This window comes from Medicago truncatula, chromosome 3 (genome assembly GCF_003473485.1).
Source record: "Medicago truncatula cultivar Jemalong A17 chromosome 3, MtrunA17r5.0-ANR, whole genome shotgun sequence".
NCBI classification, from domain to species: Eukaryota; Viridiplantae; Streptophyta; class Magnoliopsida; order Fabales; family Fabaceae; genus Medicago; species Medicago truncatula.
The window spans coordinates 58,016,902-58,034,670 of NC_053044.1; the positions used below are offsets into that span (position 1 = coordinate 58,016,902).

General features: G+C 31.0%; 2 protein-coding genes across 4 annotated transcripts; both read left to right on the forward strand.

Moving 5' to 3' along the window:
* The first annotated feature begins 369 nt into the window (after positions 1 to 369).
* LOC11414623 (transcription factor bHLH63) lies at positions 370 to 4,046 on the forward strand. Of its 3 annotated transcripts, XM_024778272.2 has the most exons (8): positions 370 to 518; positions 660 to 1,058; positions 1,203 to 1,433; positions 1,525 to 1,659; positions 1,736 to 1,807; positions 1,903 to 2,121; positions 2,223 to 2,334; positions 3,853 to 4,046. In XM_024778272.2, exons 2-8 carry the CDS (start codon positions 669 to 671, stop codon positions 3,888 to 3,890), a joined length of 1,197 nt encoding a protein of 398 aa, XP_024634040.1. In that variant the 5' UTR covers positions 370 to 518; positions 660 to 668; the 3' UTR covers positions 3,891 to 4,046. The 3 variants fall into 3 exon arrangements, with proteins under 3 accessions (XP_024634040.1, XP_003603935.2, XP_013462329.1); XM_003603887.4 differs by having other exon boundaries at positions 441 to 1,058; positions 2,226 to 2,334; XM_013606875.3 differs by having other exon boundaries at positions 442 to 1,058.
* Positions 4,047 to 16,473: 12,427 nt separating this feature from the next.
* LOC11415337 (uncharacterized) lies at positions 16,474 to 17,769 on the forward strand. Its single transcript, XM_003603890.4, has one exon. The coding sequence runs from the start codon at positions 16,622 to 16,624 to the stop codon at positions 17,513 to 17,515; it is 894 nt and encodes a 297-aa protein (XP_003603938.1). The 5' UTR covers positions 16,474 to 16,621; the 3' UTR covers positions 17,516 to 17,769.

Genomic DNA, 17,769 nt, shown 5'->3' on the forward strand with positions numbered 1-17,769 from the left:
ATAAAAGATTAGATACCTTTTCACACAAAAAAGACAGAGTGTTTAATTTCACTAATCCTATGACGTAATATTGAACAGGTTTGATTTGATCCTATAATTAGTTGAACTAACTGAAATTAGGCATGTTTAAGATTGAATATTACGGAGTCAAAGGGCGTCTCCGTTTTGCCGCGACTGGAACAGTCCCACGTGGAGGTGTCATATCAAATGGGTCCCAAAGCCCACAGACTCGTTATAGGAACACATCCCTCTTCTTCAATCAACTCTCAACTATGTCTTTCTTCTAATCTAATCCTTATTATATATATTCATTCTCTTTCCTAATAATTTATGTCACTTCAACACTCTTTCTTTACACACTCACCACTCACCACCTTAATTATTTATTATCTCTCAATTAAATATAATTTCTGAACTATATATATATATATATACCCCATTACCCATTTTCCATTCCAACCTTACCTACGTTGTTTCACTCTATTCCTCCTCTCACAAGACCTTCCTTCATGTATTAGGTGCGCGCATTGACCCTACTACTTTCCTTTCCTCTCAAGTATTCTTCTTTCCATCTACTAACTAAACTCATTCATCCCCTGTTTCAATTCAACAAGAAGCTAAAGACACTAACACCGTCACCTAATTGTTATTAATAACAGTGATCAAACATGTTGCACTGTTTGAATACTACTACTAATTCTGGGAATCTAGCAACTGAGAGTTGCTCCTCTGACATAACAGTGTTGGAAAGACAAAGGGAAAGAATGAAGTGGCAGCAACAACAACATCATCAAGGTTACTTCAACTCTGCTGCTATGTTCTGTTCTTCTCTGCAACAACAAGTTGACAATTCTGAAGCCTCTTCACTTGCTGCTGATTTACTGCCTCTTCAAATGCCAACTCTTGATGTTACTTCTTCTTCTATTTCAAGAACTTTCAGTTGTCCACCTCTTCTTCCAGATCCCAAACTCATTCACTCTTCAATTGCTGGGAAAGACAAAGACAATTCTTCTAAGAAAAGAAAAGCTGAAAAATCTCATCATAATTCTAAGCTCAAGGTGTGTACAATTTTGCATAGAGAGGTCATAATTCATAAGAATATCATTGATCTTCAAGAAATAAATAAAAGGAATTAAAATTAAAATTAGAATTGGCTTAAATAACTATAAGAAATTATATTTAATTTTTTGCTTGTTGTTTAGGTTGTTGTTGGTGAAATTGAAATTGAGAATAAAGACAAGAGGATCAAAATAGGTTCTGAGGACGGAGAATCAAAGATCACCGGGAATCCGAATACCAAGAAGAACTGTGTAGCAGAAGATACTTCAAACTCAAAGGAAAATTCAAAAGTTTCTGATGTTCAAAAGACTGATTACATTCATGTTCGAGCACGTCGTGGCCAAGCCACCGACAGTCATAGCTTAGCTGAAAGAGTAAGTAGTAATAATAGTTTAGTTTGGTTTCTGGCTGAGAAAAATAAAATCAAGTTTTAGTCTTATATCTGAATAATTATGTATGATGCAGGTTAGAAGGGAAAAGATTAGTGAGAGAATGAAGTATTTGCAAGATTTAGTACCAGGATGCAACAAAATTACAGGAAAAGCTGGAATGCTTGATGAAATCATTAACTATGTTCAGTCTCTTCAAAAACAAGTTGAGGTAATTAGTTAATTAGGTTCATTACATTGATTCTTAATTTGCCTATCACATTGATCTATGTTAATTTTCTTTGCAGTTCTTGTCAATGAAATTAGCTACTGTGAATCCAAGGCTTGATTTCAATATTGATGATCTATTTGAAAAAGAGGTACGTAATAAAGAATATGCAGATGGAAGAATTTCACTTTTCACTTTTCACTTAATTTTAAATCTGTAATATTAATATGCTGATTCCTCACACAGGTTTTTCCTAATTGTGATGCAAATGCATCTTTTCAAGCTATGGGAATGTCAACAGGATTGAATAGTAACAATCCTTATCTTCAGTTCAATTCACCACAGCAATTTGTTCCATATGGTGGATTAGATGCTGGAATGAACCCTTCAGATATGGGACTTAGAAGGAGCATAAGTGCCCCTGTATCCATTCCTCAAACTTTTATTGATTCTTCTTGTTTCTCTGTAGGTCCATTCTCTCTGTTATTATTTTTGTCCCTTTACTAGTGTTTTAATTTTGTTCTATTGGTTGATTTTATTAATTTTATCTTTGTTTATGTGTGTAGCAGCAAATTCTACCGTCTACAATATGGGAAGGTGATTTCCAAAACCTATACAACTTCAATTTTGATCAAGCAAGAGCAACATCTTTTCCTACTCAATCTCAGTTATTTACAGGTAGTTAAAATATTTGTCTAGTCATAAAATCACTTTTTAATTAGCTTTGTATCTTTAAAGTAGAAAGTAGAGGTAAAAGTGAGTGGGTTTAATAGATGATGGAGACGTTACATCCCCTTCATTTTGATCAAGCATAAAAATATACGGTACCTTTTGTTTTTCAATAATCAAAATAAAGATTTTTTTTTTTTTTTTTTTTAAATGGATATGTTAAATCATTCAATTCAATTATGTAGCTGGTTTTCTTTTTCTGAGTTTCCACTTTCCCACTACTTTAATGCTATATAAGAAGATAACTATGTGACATCATACAATGACATCAACACCGACACGGTTATAATGGTAATAATTTGAGAAAATAAAAGAGATTTGGATAAGTGTGGTTTTTGTGTCAGACACCGGTATATGTCGCCGAACACGTCTATAATCTAAAATGTCATTGCTACATAGAATGACACTAATACTTTGTTCAGCTTAGGCTATTAGCATGACAAAAAAAACATGCATAAGTTGTATGGATTGAATGACAAAAATACTTATTTGCCTAATTAATTATAAGGTTAAATATGTTTTTGGTCCCTATAAATATGTCAACTTTTCATTTTAGTCCCTCTAAAATTTTCCTTCAACTTTTAGTCCCTATAAAATTTTCAATATTCACTTTTGGTCCCTCTTTTAAAGTAAAACTCATATGTAGAATTCATATTTTTTAATATAATTTTCCATAAAAATTCAAAATATTATAAGAATTACTCTAAAAAAATTTAGAATTTTTTAACAAAACATGAATTTAATATGAATTTTTATATTTTTTACGGTTAAAAATTCATATTTAATTTGTGTTTTGTTAAAAAAATTCTAATTTTTTTTAGGAAATTCTTTTAGAATATTTTACACATTTCTGCACAATTTCATTAAAAAATAAAAAAATTAAATTTAAAATAGGGACCAAAAGTAGTGATTGAAAATTTTATAGGGACTAAAAGTTGAAGGAAAATTTTAGAGGGGCTAAAACAAAAAATTGACATATTTCTAGGGACCAAAAACATATTTAACCCTTAATTATATTTTGTGAAATAAATTGGATAAGAGGAAGCTATCAGCTTCCCTTTTTGCAATTGTAATTTTCTTGCAACTTGGATTTAAAGGTTTATAGCTTTGAGGACCCGCAATAGCGTCAATCATTTTCATAAAGTGGATTACAACTTAGGGTTGTTTCTGGTTGCCATTTCACAATCTCCCATTTTAGAGACCACTTAAATCAGAGAAAATGATAGTTTCACAAGGCTTATGGGATGTGTGAACAACAAAGAGATAGAAAAGAAAGAGGGAAAGTGACAGTCACAGATACTATGCTAGGAGTGATATGATTTGAAAGATAGGATAGTAAAAACTGTAAAAGTGACTTGCTTGATGCATAAAAGAATATAAGAATGTTCTAATACTAAATATAGAAATATTTATATTATAGACTGTACAAATTATAAATTCTAAAAGTGTTGTTTGACATTGATGCAGGTCTTGTTGAAGCAAACAATCTAAAGATCGAGATGTAGACCAGAAAACTGTGATCATTCGTTGGATTAATCAGCTTAATTACTCCAAATGCCTCTTATCAAGATTCTTTTTTCTTGTGAAGTACATAGCCTATATATTAATTGTCTGTATACTTCTCCTTAATATAAATAAAATCATATCAATACATCTTAACTTCATTCTCATTTCTTTTACACATTCAAATTAGATATACATATGTTAAAATGCAAAACACAGATCGATATTTATTAACACAATCTTTGTGTAGCTTAACTAGTAAGTTATAATCGATTAACAAACATATGGTGGACATAAGTGGTAGATGTTTCAGTCCCTTAATAATTTAGTTTAAGGTTTGATTCCCGACCGATGCGTATAAAAAACATAAATTATATCCTTAAATGGATCTCAATTATCTCGAAGAATTAATCTTCACAATTACGTTCAGATGATACCTTGGTTTACAAAAAAATTATAATCTGTAAGAACAACTAGTAACAAAATGATAAAAGAATCATTAGTAAAAAAAAAGAAAAAAGAATAAAAGAATCATAAATCGCAATACAATGAACACAATCTTTGTTTACGCAAACCGGCCAAGTGTGCCTACATTCGTGACTACATAGTAGCTATACTTATGATCTATATTCCAACAATTTTCATGCTGAACCGTGACAGCGACCCTCGCACCCCAGTCGCCTCCTACAACAACCAATTGGACCTAACACACGTTTTGACCAAACACAAGGGCAGGGGCAGAGGGAGCTTCACTGCAATAGCTTACCTCCCCTCAGGGCCGTCCCTGAGAATTCGGAGGCTCGGCTCTGGAAATGAAAAGAAGCCAATGATAAAATCAAAACATAATTTTTTTTAAAAGAGCAATGTTCTATTTATATTTTTTAAAAGATAAATACAAGGTGCCGTATATATGCGGTACACCCAGAGGTGAAAATGACTACCGTATACATGAGGAACCCCCACCTAACACCAAAATCAAGAGGAACTAATTCTAATAATCCTAAAAGAGACCCATCCTTGTGAGGGAATGAAATAATCTTAGGGGGCCTAAGAGATATTAAGGGGGCCTAAAAATAAACCACCATTATACTGGATATAAAAAAAAATGAGGCCCATCCTTGAGGGAGGCCCAGCTCGTTTGAGCTGTTTGCACCCCCTCAGGGATACCCCTGCCTCCCCTGCCCCTTGCCCCTCTTTTGTGCCTATGAGTGATACTCAAACATAATCACTTGAATATAGTCTGTTGTATGATTCAACTTATTTCATCTGCATTAGTCCACCCCTCAGATTGAGTATTATCTGAAGCACAAAGTCACTGAAAACTCACTAAAAATATCTTGGGGGTTGTCTTCATTATTCAAATCCAAATGATTGCAGAAGTAATAATAGTCAAAGTGTCACACTAAACATAACACTTTGTATGTACCAAATTAACCTTAAACCAGTGATTCAATTAAGCCTTATCCATTTAGTTGGGATAAAGCAGAAAGAAAACACTGAACATGTTAGGGGGGGGGGAGAGAGCAGGGATAGTGGACCATCATAAAGTAGCCAATTGGGGACAGAATAAGAGGGTGTTGATTGAGACAGTGATAGCTAAGCCACAGAATGATGAATACATAGCTCTAAGTATGCGGTGTAAAGGAGTGTTATGGGCAGACATTTCTTTGTCTCCAATTTATTAGAATCATATTTTGTCTCTGATGTACCCAATAATATTTATGATTCAGTTCAATCAAAAATATCATTTCTACTCATGTGTCTGTGGTTAAAAGGATAGATCCTCACCACAATCTTCAACTATTAAGAATAGTAAAGACAAAGGACACTCACAAGAAAAGGAAAAGACATTAACATTTTTTTTTATTTTTTTATTTTATTTCTAGCATCAATTGTACATGGACTTGTGTCGAAATCCGGCCATATGTGGACCAAAATCTAAGCCCCATTCATTATTAGAAAACAAATACGAAAATCATAAACAAAGAGCATATAATTTATTAGAACAACAATCTTAATTCAGAAGAAAACAACTACAAATAACATAAACAAAGAGCAAATCATGTTTGATCACCATATTTGGTCAATTGTATCTAGAAGTGTCTTTGAGTGCAAAGTGGCTCCGGTAATTTTCTATTTATTCAAGCCTAGACTTACATATTATATAACTTTTTTTTTTTTAAGATACATATTATAACTTATATTCAAATATAATTTAAGGTTCAATTTACAAGATTATCCAACAATGAGTCATATCCAACAATTACCAAGGTTCCCCAAGTTGCTTCTAGTTCAATCAATCGCACTGGTTTCTTTTGAACTCAATCCATGGTAATAGTGTTTGAATTCAACTATTATAAATTATTTTTTATTGTACGTTGGCTAGAGATATTTTTTTTTTGACAAAACGTTGGCTAGAGATATGATAAATACTAGTCCATTTTTTATGTATCTTCCTAAATTATTAACATATGTAATAGTAATAAAATATAGATAGATTATTGTTCTTGTCTTAATATGCATGAAAGAAGCTTCTCAATTTCAAAGTTTTGTTTTATCGACGGTTAATTAGGAACTACTGTTTTTTTTGTTGTTTGTTGGAGCTAACAAGTAACAAATACCGCAGCCATCTTTCATTTTCAACGCATTTATAATTGTGACATAGGTGCTCCTGTCTGCTTCATAGTGAAGATTTTGTTGATTCTCTGTTTCTAAGGATAGTGAGAAATGATATTTCATATTGCTTTCAATTGGCCCATTTTTAGCTTTATTATATTTGTGAGAATTTATTTTATCTCAACCCTTTCATTCATTCACATGGGGGGTGTTGGGCAGTCCCAAAGTTTATAATAATATTATTATAATTAAAAAAAAGTTTTTTCTATCATGTTTGCACATTTTAAAAATTTAAATTAGTAACTTTGACTTGGAAGTTGTGTTTTTTATATTAAATATGTAACATTTAATCAATAATTGTTGGTTTTTAATGAAAAATTACTACTTTTAATTACCTTAACATATGCAATATTGCACATGTTAGACAAATCCTTAAAAAAAAAATCACCACAGATTCCTTTACCATCAGCATGGAATATTAGAAAATAATTTCAAAAGCAAAAAATCAATGTTAGATTCCACCTTTGTGTTGTGTCTCATACTTTTTCGAAAAATTCTAAATAGGCCCATACTGGATCAGATTTGGAGTATGAATTTTTGATCCACATACATCTATAAAATAGGATCAGTTGACATCATTATCAATTTATACACTTATACCACTCAATTATTTTTCACGCAATTTGAAATTAATATCAGTCCTTCTAGATGAAAAGTTCTTATGAAGTATTATAGTATTGACAAAATTTCATGTAAATTTTAAAATAAAAATATTGTATAACACTACTTTACTAGGCACGGGTTTTTTTTGGTAACAAAAGGGAAGGAAAAAAAAATGGAAAAAAAAAACAGAGAAGCTAAAATAGACCCATACTAGGCACGGGTTTGATTATATTTATTTTCTAAGTTATAATAAGTAACAAACTTGACAGGTCTTTTCTAAAAAAAAAAAACAAAGTTGATAGGTCTATTGAATTATTCTTTGATTAAAAAAATGACTATTAAAATATCTTTAAACTTGTTTCTTCGTCAATTGAATGTATAGAATACAAAAGACTTCTGACACAAATAATGTGAAATAATGTGTCATTCACCTGTATTAGAAATTAATAGAATTGCAGTTGAATTATATATCTATTTTTTGGGTTTAGTTTTATCTCCTCTTTTTTCCCCTTTATCTTAATATATGTTTATATTTTTGAAGATTTTTTTTAGATATCAAATTTTTATTCTAACTTGGGTCAGTGAAATGTTTTATTTAAAGAAAATGAAATAACTCAATTTTAATATGTTAAGAAGTTTATTTTTTTTATAATTAGCACATAATTAATGTGCATATATGTTGAAGATTAAATAATGTAACTATTTATTCATATAACTCATGAATTTGAAAGAATTAGAATGTAAAAGGTGGAAAACTTTTAAGAAAGGGTGAGGAGATGTTTTAGAGGTGTCACATAGGAACAATTCAAACTAAAGGCTTATTTAATGGGGGAGAAACATTAAATTAATTTAATGGAGAATAAATAATTAATTTGAGATTTATTAAATATTAAAAGAGTTGTTTGCAGGGTTTAATAAAAAGTGGGAAGCTTTTTAGTCTATATTTAAGAAAATATTACAATTTAGAGTTGTATAATGAGTAGCACAAAAAAAAAAGTTGTCTAATGTGAACACACCAATATTTTTAGTATTTTATAGCAACAATGCATTTGATTTGCTAAAAAATGAAGGACATGACAAAACAACTTCAGTTGTCCGGTATTTGATTTGTAAAACTGTTTCAGGTACTGACAAACTAAATGCAAGGGACAGGACAAAAACTCATATTTTTGTCGCTCACGAAACCACAACACAACTTTTTATCCCACGTACAAGTTGTCTAAAATACCAAAATAGCATTTCGTCCCCCAAAAATCGTATAAAACAAAAAATTATTCAATGCCATAAAAAATTGTCCCGTGTTCTGCCTTGTGTTCTGTTGTTTTATCTTGTAGGATTCTGTCAAGTATTTACTGATTTTCAAACCAAACACTTATGGTAACATTTTATTTTGTTGTTCTATTTTTTTTAAATGGCTAAAGTCCACCTTTAAACCATTTTTTTTTAAGGAACCTTTGAACCATTATTATGAGGTTCATATTAGACATGGTCAACAATTTATATTGCAGCATTTTTTTTGAGACTAAAATGCAGAATTTTGATTTTTATCATAATCTCCTTTTTTTTTTTTTTTGGCAAATTTCTTATTTTTTTATTACAATTTTTTTGAATTAGTATCATTAGATATTAAGTGGAGGTTATTGTTGAGGAAAAAATCCTTATTTGATGTTTTAAAGATTACAAATATTTAATAATTGTTTTTTAATTTGTTATCTACTAATGAATTTTGTGAGAAATGTTTCATGAGAATGTTCTTAACACAAGAAGAAGGTTCTTTGCTCACAAAACAAGTTAAAAACGTCCTTATCAAAGAAAATAAGCAAAAGGACATAAATGGACTTTTTGGAAGAAATTCAAGAAGCAAAATATTCTCTATGTCTCACCAAAAGAAGATACTTTGGATATATGACATAAATGGAAAGAATATCACATGATTACAAAAGACATTTGCATTTAAAAAGGAATTGGAAAAGCACGTGCCTTAAAGAAAGAAGAACAAAATCGTTTTACAAAGAAAGAATGTTCTTGAGAACATTCTGGTATAGCTACAAATGGATAAGGATGATGTCATCTCCATCACAGCCAATTACAACTCATGCACAGCTGTATTACAACCTCACGTGGGCTGTCCCAAAAGGCTAGAAAGCAGAGAATGTTCTTCAGAACATTCTTCACTTGGAATAACACATTTTTTGCAACACTTGTGCATCAAGCAACAAAAAGCAAGAGCACATGGGCTGTTTTTTTTCGTACAAGCTTCACAGCTGTATGTTCATGTACATTTCAAGTGAGCTTCACAAATCTAAAGCCTACACAAGAAGAACGTTCTCAAGAATGTTCTGGTAAAGGTACAACAAGATAAGGATGTCATCATAATGCCACCATATCACAGCTGGCCTATAGTCACACGTATGTACTCTTTCCCAAACAGCTGGAACTCAAAGAATGTCTGAAGAACATTCTGCAACTCACAAAGGTTTCCTTTTTGAGTATTCTTGCGCGCCAAGCTACAAAAACACAAGCACATGGGCTGTTTTTGGAAAGGACAACACAGCTGTATTTGTCTGTCAAACTTCAAAGACAAATGCTTCTATAAATACAAGCACACACCCTTGTTAATTCTCAAGAGCTTACGTACAAAGAAATCAATTCTCTCATTCATGTGAATCCTCAAAGAAGCATTCATAAAGCTCTTCAACAACAAACAAAGCAAGCTTCAAATATCTTTCTTCTCTTGTAGCTAAGATATCTCTGAAAGTTTGTAACAAAAACAAAGCAAGCTTCAAATATCTTTCTTCTATTGAAGCTAAGATATCCCTGAAAGTTTGTATTTATAATATCTCCAAGTTGGGATATTATTTGAAATATCTCTTTGAGATATTATTTTGAAATCTCTACGTGAGATACTTGAGAAATCTCCAAGTGAGATACCATATTCAAACAACACCCACCACCATACAAAGTGTAACTAGATCTCAAGTCTATTGGGCTTAATAGTTTGAGATAGATCTTTTCTTGTGTGATCAAGAATCGTAGAAGCCTGCTGAGGTTGATAATACAGAGTGTAACAGACTGATCTGGTATGATCAACATATTATAGTGCTATTCAGAAGTTTCTGATAGCAGGATACTATAGTGGATAATCTCACACGTAGTGTGGGGACTGGACGTAGCCGGTTAGGCGAACCAGGATAAATTCTCTTGTGTTCTCTTTCTTCTCTCATCTCTTAATTTCTGGCCGTCACATATAACCTATAACTAACTATATTAATTTTCCAGAGTGCTCTGGTTCTTAAAACTAAAATTAAATAATTAACATACTACTTAATAATTATCCAGAACTTTCTGGTCCTATTTATTTTATTCTTAATATCTCCAGAGTTCTCTGGTCCGTTATCGCTTTATTTATTTCAGTTATATATATCCAGAGTTTTCTGGTCCTTTACTACTTTATTTATTTCAGTTATATATCCAGAGTTTTCTGGTCCTTTACTGCTTTATTTATTTCAGTATTTTATTCCAGAACTTTCTGGTCCTTTTATTTATTTCATTATCCAGAGTTCTCTGGTCCTAATATTATAATATTTTATTATTAACACTAACCAAGAATTTTCTTGAGCCTATATACTTATTTAAGTTTCAGGAATAAATTTTTAAAAGGGTCACAATTCAAACCCCCTTTTCTTGTGACGTTTATTGCTACTTCAGTTATACTTGTTTTTTGGTTATACAACTCATGAATTTGAAAGAATTAGAATTGAGAGTTGGAAAATTTTCAAGAAAGAATCATGAGGTTTTTAGAGGTGTCACAAAAGAGATAATTCAAACTTAAGGTTAACTCAAACGTAGAAGGGTGTATTGGATCATGATTCTAAGAGATTTTAGAAGATTTTTTTATCATGAAATTTTTTTGTAGTATTCAATCAAGACTCTTTCCAATTTAAAAAAAGTCTTGTGTTATTCAATCAATATTCGTTGTCATTTAAAAAAAATCTTGTTGTATTCAATCAAGACTCTTAATCACTTAAAAAAAGTCTAGTGGTATTCAAAATTATTCAAATTTCGAAGGATTGTTTAATAAATCAGATTTTGATGGATTTTGTGGGATTTTCTAGTGAAATTTTAGCATGAAAAAGTTTTTCATGAAAACATGAGATTTCTTAAGATTGATTTTTGCTTTTAAGATTTTCTATCTCTCCCTCTCTCTCCTCCCTTCTATCTTACTCTCTATTTTCCTCTCTCTCTCCTTTCTTCTCTCTCTCTAGCTCTCCCGTAAAAAAATAAAATAAAAGAGTATTTATTGTGATTTTGTGAAAGAGAGTGTGTTCTGATATTTTTTTTCAATTATTTCTTAAAATTCATAAAATCTGTTGAAATCTCTTTAAATCCTTAAAATCATTTCAAATTCTTTAAAATCTTATGAATTAAATCCATTGAAATCCTTAGTAGTCTTTTAAAATCATCAAAGTCATCAAAATCCTGCAAAGTCTTTTAAAATCCTCAAGACTTTTTTAAACAAAAATTATCCTTTAAAATCCTAATCCAATACATCCTCCGTAGTTTAGAGCGGATTTCGATTTCAACTCTTCAATAATTCTAAAAAAATAAAATTAAAAGGGATAAATAATAGTCACTCTACTTTTACCAAACAAAATAATAAAAATAAATAATAGTCACACCACTGTAGTTTATGAAGAATACAATGCAAACATCTCCGTGTGCTTAACTCAATTGGTAGGGATATCGCATTTTATATGTAGGAGTCGGGGTTCGAACCCCGGACACTCCACTCTCCACAATTAAATTGTGTGAGCTCTAGCCACTAGACTACTTGAAAAAAAAAATATATACAATGCAAACATTATGGAAACATTCAAATTGTATTACAATAACGTGCAAGAGATGAAATATTAGAAATCTAATCTTATACAAATTTTTTCTTTGGCCGCATAAACTTACACCAAGAAAGACTATTTATATGAATTTAATTAGACCGAGGAGGATGAGAAGAGCAATGTTCTTGAACTATGGAGCAACAACAATACTACATATGGTTCAATACAACAATATAGCATGTTGAAATCCCCCCTAAAAAAAACATGCCGAAGGTTCAATACTACATATGGTGTCACAAAGAGACAATCCAAACTTAAGGTTAACTCAGGTTTAGTTTACGACGTGTTTCAATTTTGACTCTTCAATAATTCTAAAAAGCAATTTTAAAAGGGATAAATAATAGTCGCACCACTTGGACCATAAAAATAAATAAGGGTTAATTAAGTTTTTCGTTTCTATAAATATCTGCAATTTTGTTTTTAATCCCTACAAAAATAAATCACATTTTTTAATCCCTACAAAATTTTTTGTTAGTATTTTTAGTCCCTATAAAATTTGAGTAAATAGTCAATTACCCCTCTGAAATTGTAAGTTTCGTCAATTACCCCCCTGAAATTAACAAAACTTCAATTACCCCCTTGAAATTGCACAACGTTAATCAATTTACCCCCTACGTCAAATATTTCTGTTAGTCAACATAACGTTTTGCAAATAACCCCTGAAGTTTCGCACTTATGTGCAAAATGCCCCCAAAACTTGGAAATTTATATTTTGTTTTCTTATCCTTAAAAGTGACTGCATTATCACTGAATTGTGGAGCATATTAGCTAAGTTTTGACGATATACAACCATATATTGACAATATTGTAGAACAAATTGGCAATATTTAGTAAACCCTACAATAATGTTAAAAACTCAAGAATATTTACAAAACAAACATAAAAGTATTTCTTTGTTCCAACATCAGATGTTGTTTTTTCTTTTTCAAGTTGTCCTTAACCCCATTAGAGATCAAAAGGATGGTGGCTATCATATTTTTTTATTCTCTTAAAAAACATAATGAAATATACATAATATAATATTATTACCATTCCTTTGAATCCTAACGGGGGAAGAAGATCATGATTCCTTCAAGATTCTTTATAAAGTGAGAGAAGTAACAAGTTTATGTATTTTTTCTTGAAAGTGAGAGAAGTGTGTTGATGGTGTGCACCGCTCACAATATAAAGGAAGTGGAAATTTTTTGTGTGGTTAAAATTAGCAATAGCAAAGCAATATACTTTGACATCTTGGTAATTCTTGGTTATGCCAATCATGTATTATATATGTGTTTCATTATGTATGACATGTATTAGTTTTTCATCAGACAAATGTGGTTGTACTTTACTATGCAGACTTCATATCGTTAGACTCTAATACATGGTTAATGTTTGATCGTTTAAAGGAACATATATGGTTGTATATCGTCAAAACTTAGCTAATATGCTCCACAATTCAGTGATAATGCAGTCACTTTTAAGGATAAGAAAAAAATAAAAATTTCCAAGTTTCAGGGAGCATTTTGCACATAAGTACAAAACTTCAGAGGGGGTATTTGTAAAACGTCATGTTAACTAACAGAAAAATTTGACGGAGGGGGTAAATTGATCAACGTTAAATATTTATAAGGACTAAAAACTTAATTAACCCAATAAATAATAGTCACACCACAATAGTTTACGAACATTAAGCTTACAAATCATTATGGAAACATTCAAATCATTTACATCACGTGCAAGAGATGAAATATTAAAAGTCTAATCTTATTATGCTTTCAAATTTTTTCTTTTGCCGCACAATTTTACACAAAGAAATACCATGTACATGAATTTAATTTGACCGAGGAGAATGAAAAGGCAATGTTCTTGAACGGAGCAGCAACAATATTACATATGGTTTAATACAACAATATCTAAAATTCTCCCAAAAAAAACATGCTTAAGTTCAAAGTGAAACACAACATTATGTATATAAACTTGAAAGTCATCCTCTAGTCGGTGCATCAAAGAATGTGGGTTCTAAATGTGATTATGCAACCCCCATATAAAGTACTCTTCATCAAGAGATGAAAAGACCAAATAAGTATGAATAAAAATGTTTTTAAGAGAATGAAAGTTTGAAAGGAATGGACCATAAATAAAAAGGTGGCTTGGAAAAGGATTTTAGGAAAAGGCAATTAAAAGATCATCGTCGGTTACTATAACAATAATATGTGAAATTAAAATATCATCATCGTGGATTAGGATTCTATGAGATTTTAAAAGACTTTTTAATTATGAAAACGTCTTGTGGTATTCAATCAAGACTTTTTGCAACTTAAAAAAAGTCTTGTGGTATTCAATCAAGACTCTTTGTCATTTTAAAAAAGTCTTGAGGTATTCAATCAAGACTTTTCATCACAAAAAAAAAAATCTTGTGGTATTCAAAATCATTCAAATTTCAAAGGATTGTTTAATAAATTGGATTTTGATGGATTTTGTGGGATTTTGTAGTGTAATTTTAACAAGAAAAAGTCTTTCATAAAAAGATGAGATTTCTTGAGATTGTTTTTCTTTTGAAAGTTACTATCTCTTTCTTCTCATTTTTCTCTCTCTCCCTCCCCCTCCCTATTCTCTCCTTTCTCTCTTCGTTTCTCTATCTCTCCATTCTCTCTCTCTCTCTCTCTCATCTCTCATCCCCCTCTCTCCCCCTCTCTATCTCATAAAAAAATAAAAAATTGCATTGAGAATATTATGATAGAAAGTATGTCGTAATCAATGTTCCGCAAATTGAGTGTTAACTCTCTGAGATTACCGAGTTTACGTTTTTAGGTACAAAAATCGTGTTAACTCTGAGGTAAACTCGATTTCTGATAAAAGCGAAAGGTTTAACGAGTTTGATTCAGTTAACACTCAGTAAACTCGTGTAAACTCGACCGATTTGTAATGGCTGACACAATATTTTTTTTTAAAAAGATTTGTAAGTGCTGGCATAATTTTAAATATGTACAATTGAATTTTGTGGGAATAACATTTTTAACAAATAAAAAATGTATATTGAGAATAATGTGTTAGTGTTTTTTAGTCCCTTAAAATCTTATAAAATCCATAAAATTCTTAAAATTTGAAAATCAATAGTAAAATAATTTTTTATTGGTTTTATTTTTCTTTATTCGAACGCTAGAATTTATTTGTTCATTATTTTTATCATTCACGCTTATAAGTTTGTTCTTTTCCCCCTAAAATTCTTTGAATCCTTTGAAAATTTAAAATCACATAAAATCCTTTGAAATCCTTAAAAGTCAGTGTGATAAATCATTTAAAATCTTGAATGTATAAAGTCTTTTACATAAAAAGTCTTTTAAAATCTCACAGAATCAATACAATCTCACACAGTCTTTTAACATCTTAAAGACTTTTTTTTTTATTAAAATTGTCTTTTAAAATCCTAATCCAATACACCCCGTTATACTTTAGGAGTCAGTATTTTAGATATTAAATTCATATATTGGAGGTTATATTTTAGAAGTTGAAAGAATTATAATATGAAAGGTGGTAAATTTTGATGAAAGGGTGAGGAGGTTTTTTTAGAGGTGTCACTTGAGCACAATCCAAGCATTGGAATGAAGCATTATAATTTTTCTTGAATCTCAAAAACTATGTCTATTCATGTGTAAAAGTTGCTTTGTAATATGGTTCTTTTGGTGTTATAGTTGATAGTTATTTCTCAATTCCATCTCTATTACAAAATCGTACATGAGATTTTCACCCCATACAGCTCCTCACGAATAAATCAAGTTTCAGGATCTTTTATTTCTTGTACCAACAAAAAAAAAAATGGACTTAATAGACCTTACAAAAGGTGGGCAATCTACATTATTATTACGAGAATAAATCATTTAATGTCTATTTAAATTGAGTTTATTTATTGACGTAAGCACTTGTAGAATTTGAAAAAACATTTTCATTTATTTGAGATAATTTATGTAAACAACTTTTGACATATTGATAATTTATTTTCATAAGATCTCAAGATAGTTTAAGAAAACAATTTATAGTTTATACAATATACTTACTTATCATATTTTCACATTAATTTATTTTAAAATAAATAAATTCAAATGTTAAATAAATTTTACGTACATGTTATTAGTACCCAAACAAACTTCAAGGTATCTAAAAACTACTTTAGTTAAAACCGTGTACAACTCTCAAACGATAATTAAACTAAGATTGAGGGCGTATTAAATTGAAAGAGTAAACTATCAAATTGATCATTCTTTTTTAAATCACTTTCCAAATTAATCTTTAATTTTGTTAATATTTTAAAATAGTCAAATCATTTCATTAATCAAAATAGTCTCTCGCATTAAAAAATTTCTTTAATACGATCATATCAATTCTTCAATATACTTACTTATTGACATATTATTTATTATAAAAAAATTGATCGTCATTATTGAGAGGCCATTTTAACACGTCAAAGATAATTTTGACCAATAAAAGTGGGTAGGATAAATGAAAGTGAAAAAAGAGGATTGGGATAAGTTTCTCTAGACACAAAGTTACCAAACCAAGGAAATTTGGAAGAAGAAGCGAATATGGAAGGTGGTAGCATGCTGCACGATCCGTACGAACCCTTTCGTATTTCCACTTCCCAACAAGAACTTCTCAACAGCGTTCCCTTCGTCGGAGACACTCTCACTTCACCCTGCAACTGCAACAACAACAACCACCACCACGATGCCACCGCCGCCGAGATCATCCCTCCCATCATCCCATTGTACGCTCCAGACACCCAGCACGTCGATAACCAAGACGTTTTTCACACTCCGCCGGAGGACCCACCGCTTCCATCTTCCGTCATTGATCTTTCTCAATGTGAGTTTAATCAAGCTGTTATTGATGTTGATGATGTTTCTCAAGATTCTGAATTTGGGTTTGTTGAAAAGTCACGCTCTCTTGAAGAAGATCTACTGAGTGAGTTTCCCGAGATACATCCTGATGAATTTAGCGCTTTGGATAGGTTAATTTCTGATTTTGATAAGGCTCCTATGAAATTAGGGTTTGATCCTATGAATGTTGAGCAGGATTCTGATAAACTCAGAATTTTTGAAAAAGAAATTTCTAGTTTTCACGACGAATTTGGGTTTGATTCTTTGGAGGAAAATGTTGAAACCCAACAACAAGTTGTTCAAAATGATGCTGAGGATGTTAACATGGTTGATGTTGAGGGAAACAAGTCAATTGGCTCTTCTTTCGAGAAAGCGACTGCAAATGAAAGGGGGTCTGGGGAGGATAAGGATAAGGATAAGGAGAAGGAGAAGGAGAAGGAGACGTTAACTGTTTTTGATGTGTTGAAATTTCTTGCGAAGACTTCTGTTAAAGAAGATGATGGTCTTACTTTGTTGGAAACTTTAAAGCGTGCTGGTATTAAATTTCCTCGTCCGAGCTGGTGGCCCGACGATATGAAATCTGAACTCTTCAACTTCTAGGTGAAGAAGTTCTTTTCTTGACTGACTTTTTGAGGACATTGACAGTGCTTTCATGGAAAATTCTCAATAGTATATGTTGTCCTTCTACTACTTAATTGTATTTTGATATTAACCTATGATGATATTTTATGGTAGGATTATAGTTTCTATCATCTTTTGAATGTTGACTATCACTTGTAACTGTGGTTCAGAACTTAACCTGTTATGTTAACAATCTCCTTGCTGGATCTAATGTTATTGTTGCTTGCTTATGA

Coding starts and splice junctions, on each gene's coding strand:
- LOC11414623 (XM_024778272.2), top strand. CDS start 669: ATGTTGCACTGTTTGAATACTACTACTAATTCTGGGAATCTAGCAACT. Junction 1,059..1,202: donor ATCATAATTCTAAGCTCAAG/GTGTGTACAATT, acceptor CTTGTTGTTTAG/GTTGTTGTTGGTGAAATTGA. Junction 1,660..1,735: donor CTCTTCAAAAACAAGTTGAG/GTAATTAGTTAA, acceptor TTTTCTTTGCAG/TTCTTGTCAATGAAATTAGC.
- LOC11415337 (XM_003603890.4), top strand. CDS start 16,622: ATGGAAGGTGGTAGCATGCTGCACGATCCGTACGAACCCTTTCGTATT.